Below are 10,051 nucleotides of genomic sequence, written 5' to 3'. Positions count from 1 at the left end.
GTGGAAAACGGTTCGTGCGTTTTGGAGTTATAGCGTCAGGAAGGAAAACACGACTTATTTTTATATAGTAGATATATATGTATGTATACATATATATATATATATATATATATATCTGTCTTATTTCATTGACGTCCCTTTCATATTATATACTAGCATAACCGGCCACGCGTTGCTGTGGCTGAGTAATACTTAAAAATATTAAGATTATAAATTATTGTGATAATTAATCGAAATAAAAACTATCACATATCTCAGGTTGGACCAAATTACAAATAAAATGCCAAATTTCATCAAAATCGGTTGAGTTGGTAAAGAGTTCATTGGGAATATACATCATGACCCTGGATTTTTATGTATTAAGATGATAACAAACAAAATAATAATATTTGTAGGATGATATAAAAAAATCACATTATTTAGTAGTTGTATTTTATTTGGAATGTTTATGCTATGGTTTTTATGTATTTATTTGTCTTAATAAACATTTATACAAGTATCTTATCTTTCTTTCAATTAGAAAGTAGCTTATCAATTAGAGGTGTACACGGCATTCTTAATTCGAAATTATATAAAATTACTAGCTTTTTATCATTGAGAGGTTTGAAGAATATTGGTGTTGGCCGATTCTCAAACCTACCCGATAAGCGCACAAATTTCATAAGAATCGGTCCAGCCGTTTCAAAGGAGTTCGGTAACTAAAATTGTGACACGAGAAATTTATATGTAAGATATAGGCTACATTAATTGACACTAATTTTACGAGCATATCCGTAACCAAAAAGTGTGCTCCCGTAACCTGTTTGAAGAGTGCTCTCTAAAGATGGTATGGTCCTCGCAGAATTATGTCTCTTACATGCACTACTCTTGGTGCTAGTTTCAGTCTTTTTAAATGGAATGAATATCTCGATCTTATCTCCCTGCAGCTGCCAATCGGCTGATTTCGCATCTAAAGCAGCCGGTAATAATTCAACGTGTTCAAACACAACTGTCCCTCCTTTGCTGCCTTTTACGTAAATCACTCTGTTATTCATTTTAACTTCGATATCGCCATCTGCGAGATTTATTGGCAGATCGTAAGTAAGTTTATAGGAGTCTGGATTCACAGTTTCGGAGGCTTCGACATTACATTGTATAGAGGCCAGCTGATTTATAAAGGTACCAAGTCGATCGAAAGTTTCACTTGGAGACATCTTGCTGGGCGATGACAACTTTTCCAGCTCAAGCAAGCTATTTCGAAGCTTTTGCAATTGTTGTTCTTGCTCTTTCATCGTGTTTTCTTGCTTCCTTTGTAAATCTAGCTGCTGATTTAGTTGTTGCTGATACTGAGCTCGTTCTTGTAGTTTAATTATTTCTTGTTCCAATGCACACTTTTGCTGCAGCTGTTGTTCTTGCTCTTTCATTTTCTGTTCTTGTTGTTTTTGCAATGCGATCTGTTGTTGCAATTGCTGCTGGCACTGAGCTACGCTCTGTTCTTGTTCAGACTTCAATTTCTGCTGGTCACGCTCTATCTGCTTCTTAAGTTCTTGATTATGTTCTTTCATTGTCTTTATTTGCTGCTGCAGCGCGACAATCTGTTGCTGACATTGAGTTGCTGCTTGTGTGGCGTTTTCTTGTGCAGCCAACTTAGCTTGTAGTTGCGCTATCTGTGGCTCCTGTTGCTGACGCGTCGCAGCCAGTCTATTTCTCTCATCAATGCATTGAACAAGTTGTGTTTCTGTTGAACGTATGCGCTCATTCGCTCGTTGCTGCAGCTGGGCTATTTGCTGTGCTGTTGCCGCTCTATCGTTAGATAAGCGTGTATTCAAAGCAGTGATGTGCTGCTGTTGTTGGCTCACTTGTACTTGCAGTTGGTCACATTCGGAGCCATACGATGCATGAATAGCACACAGCAAAACAATTACGCGGTACATGTTTACGGGATGGAAGCTGTGCAGTGTAGTGCAGCATACACACTGTGAGACAGTATTTATATGCCGTCTCTCAATAATGTTGGCCTCTTATCACATGTTTTGATTCATGTTGTTAATAATTTTTTTGAGACGAAATTATTACGTTTGTTTATATTTTATATTTTTATTACATAATTATATATTTTTTTAATTTCTTCGATTCGATTGTTTCTTGGTCGAATTTTACGAGTTAGTAGTTTATAATTTATATTTAGCGGTCCCTGCATGAAACGTTGCATAAATGGGTTTTACAAGTTATTAATATATATATTTAATGTAATATAATATATGTATCCTACTTTGTAAGGATTAGTTTAGTAGTTGTAAGGATGTGTGTGTGTTTGTTGCTCTTTCACGCAAAAACTACTGAACCGATTGCGATGAAATTTGGTACGTAGATAGCGGGACAACTGGAATTTATTTATTTATTCATTTATTTGGTCAACCAAAATTTGCTTACAGTGATTTGTAAGTATAAATAGTATATTATAACAAATATTCATGCGAAAAAGTCACAAATAATTAAAGGTTAACACAGCATGCACAAATTAAACAGACTAAACTTTTTCTTAAATTAGTAGAATACATGCATAATATTATTCCTTTGAAACACTTTCACTATAATTATACAATTATGATTTGATTTTCACGTTTTGATTTTTGAATAAATAACATATAGGCAACTTTTTATCCCGATATTCCTGCAGGATACGGACTTACGCGAAACTGCGGGGCGCAGCGAGTACATATATGTATATATATCTCTTTTTTATATCTTGTTTATACACGAAAATATCGTCTGGAAACCCCCTTCATCTCACTTATCAGTTGGACAACGTGTTTTTTTGAACCTGGGGTTATTCATTTAATCACCTCGGGTTTTTCGTAAAAATATATAGATACAGTTATCTATAAATAACTTTATGTAAATATTTTTTAACCCCGACAAAACAGAAAAAAAGAAAGGGATGCAAGTGGGGTGGCAAGGGTTCTGGCTGTGTTTGGTCTGTGGCACAACAACTCGAGAACGGCTAAGGCGATTGCTATGTAGTTTTTTCTTTTAATTAAATTCTTAATTTTTGTGCTCGACCATTTTGAATTCTATCTTTAATAGTATACCAAACATAATATTATATAAATTTATAGAACAATCATTATTACAATTTTCTTGTGTTTGTGCATGCATATGAGACACGGCTTATTTGATTTAGATGCGGTTTTCATCCGTAAGCTTCGCTTAAAATTTTGTGTTTGTTTCATGCCAATAGGTTTATTAATAAAAAGGGTGTATCAACTTAAATAATCGGAGTTCACGAGGCGCATGGCGTAACAGTTACATTCGATATTTCATTTGTTTATATTTTAACCTTTATAGTATTTGTAAATAAATACATTTTTTAGGTTTTGTCGTCAATTTAGGTTAGTTTCGATATTACTGATTTTATTTTTTTCTTAAACGTACATTGTAGGTACCTACCTACATATTTGTTTAGAGCTTAGTATATTCCGAGTGCCTAATAATCTACTTTACAACTAACTAGCTGTCCGCCCCGGCTTCGCCCGTGGTACATATAAAGCCTAAATTCTCCCTCAATACTTTTATTGTAGGGCATCTAAAACTGAAAGAATTCAAAACGGACCAGTAGTTCCTGAGATTAGCACGTTCAAACAAACAAACGAACAAACTCTTCAGCTTTATAATATATAGCTGTCCAGTTGAATATCTGAATTATTGCGATTAGAGTTATATATTTGAGTTTAAATAATATCAAACGAACTAACTAACCCTTCAGCTTTATAGGTATACTGGTTTGGGTGTTTCAATAAAGATATGTTACGGAACCCCATTTTTTTTCCAAAATAAAATATAGTCTATGATACTCGTGGATAAGGTAGCTTTCGAATGGTGAAAGAATTTTTAAAATCGGTCCAGTAGTTTTTGAGCCTATTCATTACAACCAAACAAACAAAGTTTTCCTCTTTATAATATTAGTGTAGATAAAATAACTTGCTAGCGATTATTTAATTATAAAATATTTGTTTTCGCAACTTTTATCACTACATAGTATGAAACAAAGTCATTTTCTTTGTCCCTATGTCCCTATGTCCCATGCGGAGAAGTTTGATCATGGTACAAAGACATTCAAACTTGAAGGAAACAAACTTTAGGTTTTTAAGTCTAAATTTTCAAATTTGATAGTGACTGAACACTTCGTTAATTCGTAAAATACTTGGTTTCTAATTATATGTTACAATAAATTGATACATTTATTTAAATTTAACTATAAACTTTTTCTCGTTTTTACGTTCTCTTGTAAGTAATACACTAGCTGTGACCCGCGGTTGAAACCGCGTAAGCGTGCTGCGTAACCGTATCCCGTAGGAATATCGGTATAAAAAGTGCCTATGTGTTATTTCAGTTGTCCAGCTATCTACGAAGCAAAATAGTATTATTATTCACCAATAGATATCAGGAAAAAAAAACACGAATAAAACACGAATATGACATTTTCTAAAAAAAATTCCTAGCTAGATCGATTTATCGCCCCCGAAACCCCCTGTATACTAAATTTCATGAAAATCGTTGGAGCCGATTCCGAGATTCCAATTATATATATATATATATATATATATATATATATATATATATATATACAAGAATTGCTCGTTTAAAGGTATAAGATAAGTTAAAACTTCAATGCAATACACAAAACAGGAATTGTAATAGTGATATTTAATCTTGTCCCTAGGTGGCTCTGAATATAATTTTATTAACTTTTTATATGTTTGTTTTTGTTTATTGTTTTGCGATAACGGTTTTAATATTGAGTGACTATTTCATTTATCCCAAATTTGTCGTGATAGTACTACACTGTAATTAAGTCCATTATTGTCATAAATATGCCTCTTCGTTGTAAATTTGGGCCCTAACCACAGATAAAATAAACATAATACTTGTAGGATGCTATAAAAAATCACATTTAAATTATAAGTTGTCTTTATTGGGAATATTTATTCTTCGCTTTTTATTAACTTATTTGTCTTTTTTACATTTATGCAAAAGCAATAAACATGAAATATGTGCTTATCAATTAGTTAAGAGATCTCTTTAAGAGTACTGGTATCCTTACTGTACCGTCACAGTATAGTATATTTAATAACATTTTTGTTTGAGTTCACAGATTATATAATATTATATTTGGTATATTATTACACTGAATAATACAATTTCGGAAATGTCGAAAATCCTATTTTATACAACTATAAAACATGTTTTTATTTACGAGTATGTTCCATACGCTTGCAATAGAACTCAACATGGCCGAAATACTAAACCGAAGAATGCAAAAGAAATTGATGGAATTAATTAAAAATAACGTAGATATCATGATGTCATTATGAGAAACCCGGGGTGATAAAATGATACAAGGTAGAAAATAGCACGTTTGACTCAACGGATAAGCGAGATGTATATGGGTTTTTGTTAATGCACAATATAATAAAGTATATGCACAAGCGCCCCGCCCCGGCTTCGCACGGGCGCAATGCTGATACTAAATACACTACAGAAAACCGTGAACGTTTTTCTAATATCATAAATGGGAAACTCTGTAAGGATGTTTGTGTGTGTTTGTTACTCTTTCACGCAAAAACTGCTAAACCGATTGCAATGAAATTTGGTACGTAAGTAGCTGGACAAGTGGAATAATATATAGGCAACTTTTTATCCCAATATTCCTAAGGGATACGGACTAACGCGGGTGAAACCGCAGCGCAGCTAGTTGGATATAAAAAAACATACTGCCGCCCCGGCCGGCCAGTACCGCCGCAAACGCTACGTCGCGCAATTTTAAACCTGTAATATCTTCGAAAATATCAATTTAAATCTTGTGCTGTAACGGACCATATAGATCCATATTAATTCAACAATGTATTTAAGCTATTTAATTGGATAAGAATTAATGCTGTATTGGTTAAAATCACATCGAAAATTAGCTATTATTTGTCGTAAAAAGTAAATGGCAAAAAAATCATAAGAGGTAGACATATAGTATCGCGGAGTTTTCTGTAGACGTTTCAATGTATACAAATAATTAGTTCATTATTTTGATAAATCTCTCTTTAGAAACATATTTAAATCATCACATTAGAAACCTCAAAAATAACAGTATTTATCCACTATTAAATGGATGTTATCATACATATAAGCCTTCCTCTTGAATCACTCTATCTATTAAAAAAACCGCACCGAAATCCGTTGCGTAGTTTTAAAGATTTAAGCATACAAATGGACATAGAGAAAGAGAAAGCGAGCTTTGTTTTTTACTATGTAGTGATTGCGGAGCCCTTAGCCCAACTTGTGAAACCCATTTTTGCAACTATTCATTCAGGGTCCGCTCCGACTGGCTTTTTAATTTTTGTTTAGTGTAATAAAGTGTAAAAATGTAAAAAAAATGAAGTAAAATGAATTAACTATGATAATGAAAATAGGACCAGTGCAGCTGCAGCTGACAGTGGCTGTGCTATATTTATTTATTTATTTATTTATTTAAATAAAGGCTTACCAACTAGATACATAATTTCTTGTTAAAACTATTAAAACATTAAACTATACATCAACACATTGGTACTTATGTATCTAAATTACAGGTAGGCACAGCTTTACCAGCTTTTTTTATATGAAACATACATGCATTGTACAAGCTAAGATGAAATGGTTTCCACGGTTTCAGGGACGTTGATTGTGGAAGATATCTGTAGATATCTGTAGATAATTATGTAGATAATTATGTTCAAATCTGCGCAGTCAAAGAGAATAAAGATATGCAGAAATATTTTAATGTTTTTCGAAATAATTGTAAGTTCGTTTTTTACTTTTTAGAATGTTATTTAGAATTTTGTACCTACAGTTAAAATTATTATTCCTACTTACAAAATATAAATTATAAACTACTAACCAAAATTGACGAAAAAAGATTCGAATCGACGAAATTATTGAATAAATTAATAGCTACGTACAAAAGAAATGTTTACAAAATATATCTTAACATGTGATAAGAGGTCAAGATTATTGAGGGATTGCATATAAATACTGGCGCACTGCGGGTCAGATCACTCGCTGCTTCCATCCCGTAAACATGTACCGCGTTATAGTTTTGCTGTGTGCTATTCATGTCTCCCATGGCTTCCTTTGCCTCCCGCTGCAGGCGCAAGTGGCCGAACTACAGCGGCAAATTTCGGAATTGAATGCACTGATATATAACGAAGGAGTGGCATCATCACAACAGTTAACCCGGCTGCAGCAAGAAGTGGACGCACGAATAAGTAACACACAAATACAAATAAATAAGTGCATACAAGAAAATCAGTTGGCTGCGTCGGGTCCGCAACCGGGACAACAGATAGAGCAGCTACAAGCTAAGTTGGCTGCACAAGAAAACGCCTCACAAGCAGCAACGCAATGTCAGCAACAGCTTAGCGCGCTCCAGCAGGAAGAAAAAGCAGTGAGAGAACACGAACAAGAGCTTAAGAAGCAGTTAGAGCGTGGCCAGCAGAAACTGCTGCAACAAGAAGAGAGAACAGAGCGCAAAAACACTACACAACACCTACTTCCTTCACAGAGCACAGTTTTATACACATACAGAAATATATCTGTAAAGAATTATCAATTGCTGTGACATTATCTTATCAATCTAGATGTTATAATAAAAAATTAAAAAAACTAGAGTGTATCAACAAAGTGTATATACAGTAAATATAAAATTCCCGTGTCATAGTGTACCGTAGTCCTCGGAAACGGATGGACGGATTCTCGTGAAATTTTGTGTGCAAATCCAATAGGTTAGATTATCGGCCAACATCTATTTCTCATACCCCTAAATGATAAGGTAGGCAGGACAGCGTTTGTCGGGTCAGCTAGTAAATTTATACAATTTTGTGAACCGTTATGAATGCCGTGTACACCTCTAATTGATAAGCACATACCAATAATTCATGTATAATGCTTTGTATTAATGTCAAATGTAGACCGTGATTACTGTTATAAATAAATAAATAAAATGAAAACTGAAGGTTAATGTGATTTTTTTATGTCATCCTGCAAATATTATAAATTTGTTTATTATATATATATAACATGAAAGGGAGGTCAATGAAACATGACAGTTTTTAATTGTAATAATAAAAAGACGTCACATAATAATGTACCAGTGCCGACAATTTTTCACCACCAAAAAATTGCCGTACAACGAAACCCATAGGGTAATTAAGTTAGTATTAACTAAAATGGAGGGAGATACAAAGGAGAGCGGGAGAAACAATAATGGTGTTGAGGGGGTGAGCTTTTGAGGGTAACATTTCATTATTTTTCGATTTCCTGTAAAAATAAAACATTATCTTTACATATATGTAGGTTTGTTTAAGCTTTTCATGATTTTGTCCCTGTTCATATTAATATTGGATTGATATGCATAAAGCACGGCATTTCGCTCGTATAACTTTTCACGAGGAAATCGCAATTAATTCACGGATGTCGCGAAGGTTTTTTTTGCATGAAAACATATCGAATTGTGTATATACGAACTCTATAAATCATGTGCAATCGTTAAAATAAATGAATAATTTATTCTTTAATGGCTTGTTATTTAATATCTCGTCTTCATTTGAAATTTATTACATATTTTTAAAGTTTCGAGGTAGGCGGTGTGCTGTATGCAGCTTGAATTTGTGGCGTTCCGGGGAGTTACAATTTTGTAAAAGAATTGATACATATTATGAGGCTGCTTTTATGTTTTCTAGTTCTAGAAATATAAAAACAATACATACGAATGTTTAAACTCATGGGTAATGACTATCCAGTTTATTTTCTCTCATCAAACTTTCCTGGTACATAATGATATGTAGATTATATTCATTTGGTTATATGTTATGCCTGCAGCGTAATTAATATAACTTCTATAATCAATGTAGGTATTTTCTAATGAATGGGAATTATTGGAATAGTCAATTCATTTACATACCTTCGTAAGCTGTTATCTTCTTAACTTATTATTCTGTGCTACAAATAATAGAATTTCAGTAGGGACATACATTTATAACGAATAGTTATACTTAGCACAATAATGGACTTAATTACACGGTATTTATAACACGAAAAACTAAAACAGCTTTGGAGATAAATGTGAAAGTGATACAATATTATAAAAGTAAGCGTTATTTACACCACGATTAGAAATAGCGCCATCTATGTATTACATATAGAAACATAATCAAATTATGTTCAGAGCCACCTAGGGACAATATTAAATATCACGTTGTATCATTCCTGTGTTTTGTATTGCATTGAAGTTTTAATTTATATATTACTCACAAGAGGACGTTAAACGAAAAATAGTTTTATAGCTTAATCATAAGTAACATAATACTATAGTAGGTTTAAATAAATGTATAAATATAATATTATAGTGAATGTTTGTAAAATATTACATTATCTGAGGCTTGGTGTTTCTGACATGGGTTATATAACAAACTAGCTGTTGCCCGCAGCTGCGCCCGCCTAGTGAAAATAATTTACATGTCCACGAAGCGCCGTAGAGTAGTAGAAGCCGTTTTTAGAAACGATCTATGACTGATTGACGATAAGACGAACAAATTTGCGATACCTATTACAAACTATTAATTAACTAGCTGTGCCCCGTGGTTCCACCCGCGCCGAGTCTGTATACCGAAGGGATATCGGGTTATAAAGTTACATGTGTGTTATTCCAGTTATTCATCTATCTACGAATGAAATTTCATTGCAATCGTTTCTGTAGATTTTGCGTGAAATAGTAACAAACATACACATATCCTCACAAAATTATTAGGACTAGTAGGACTCGCAGCCCTAATTCATATTTCTAACAAATAATGAACGACTTTCATATGAACTTGGGAGAGTCCTACACGCCTTTAATACAGCACCATTACCAAAATTACTATTAAGGAAACATCCCCTTAATATATTAAATTCTATAGATAAGAGTAATAATAAAATATAGTTTAAAAAAACTAAAAAACACGCTTTTCAAGCACATCAAACTAAAAACTATAAAATAATT

At 33.2% G+C, this 10,051-nt stretch overlaps 2 protein-coding genes across 2 annotated transcripts; one reads left to right on the top strand and one right to left on the bottom strand.

Moving 5' to 3' along the window:
- Positions 1-728: 728 nt before the first annotated feature.
- LOC119839371 (putative uncharacterized protein DDB_G0271606) lies at positions 729-1,941 on the bottom strand. Its single transcript, XM_038365633.1, has one exon. It carries the CDS (start codon positions 1,911-1,913, stop codon positions 744-746), a length of 1,170 nt encoding a protein of 389 aa, XP_038221561.1. The 5' UTR covers positions 1,914-1,941; the 3' UTR covers positions 729-743.
- A 4,795-nt stretch (positions 1,942-6,736) lies between these two features.
- Positions 6,737-8,084, top strand: LOC119839372 (mediator of RNA polymerase II transcription subunit 15-like). Its single transcript, XM_038365634.1, has one exon. The coding sequence runs from the start codon at positions 7,091-7,093 to the stop codon at positions 7,628-7,630; it is 540 nt and encodes a 179-aa protein (XP_038221562.1). The 5' UTR covers positions 6,737-7,090; the 3' UTR covers positions 7,631-8,084.
- The last annotated feature ends 1,967 nt before the right edge of the window (positions 8,085-10,051 follow it).

Source organism: Zerene cesonia, unplaced genomic scaffold, assembly GCF_012273895.1.
Source record: "Zerene cesonia ecotype Mississippi unplaced genomic scaffold, Zerene_cesonia_1.1 Zces_u013, whole genome shotgun sequence".
NCBI lineage: Eukaryota > Metazoa > Arthropoda > Insecta > Lepidoptera > Pieridae > Zerene > Zerene cesonia.
Note: the sequence above shows the minus strand (reverse complement) of the source record. Positions and strands in the feature narration are given on the sequence as shown.

What these genes read in the sequence shown, in the direction of transcription:
- LOC119839371 (XM_038365633.1), bottom strand. Translation starts at nt 1,913, where the DNA reads ATGTACCGCGTAATTGTTTTGCTGTGTGCTATTCATGCATCGTATGGC.
- LOC119839372 (XM_038365634.1), top strand. Translation starts at nt 7,091, where the DNA reads ATGTACCGCGTTATAGTTTTGCTGTGTGCTATTCATGTCTCCCATGGC.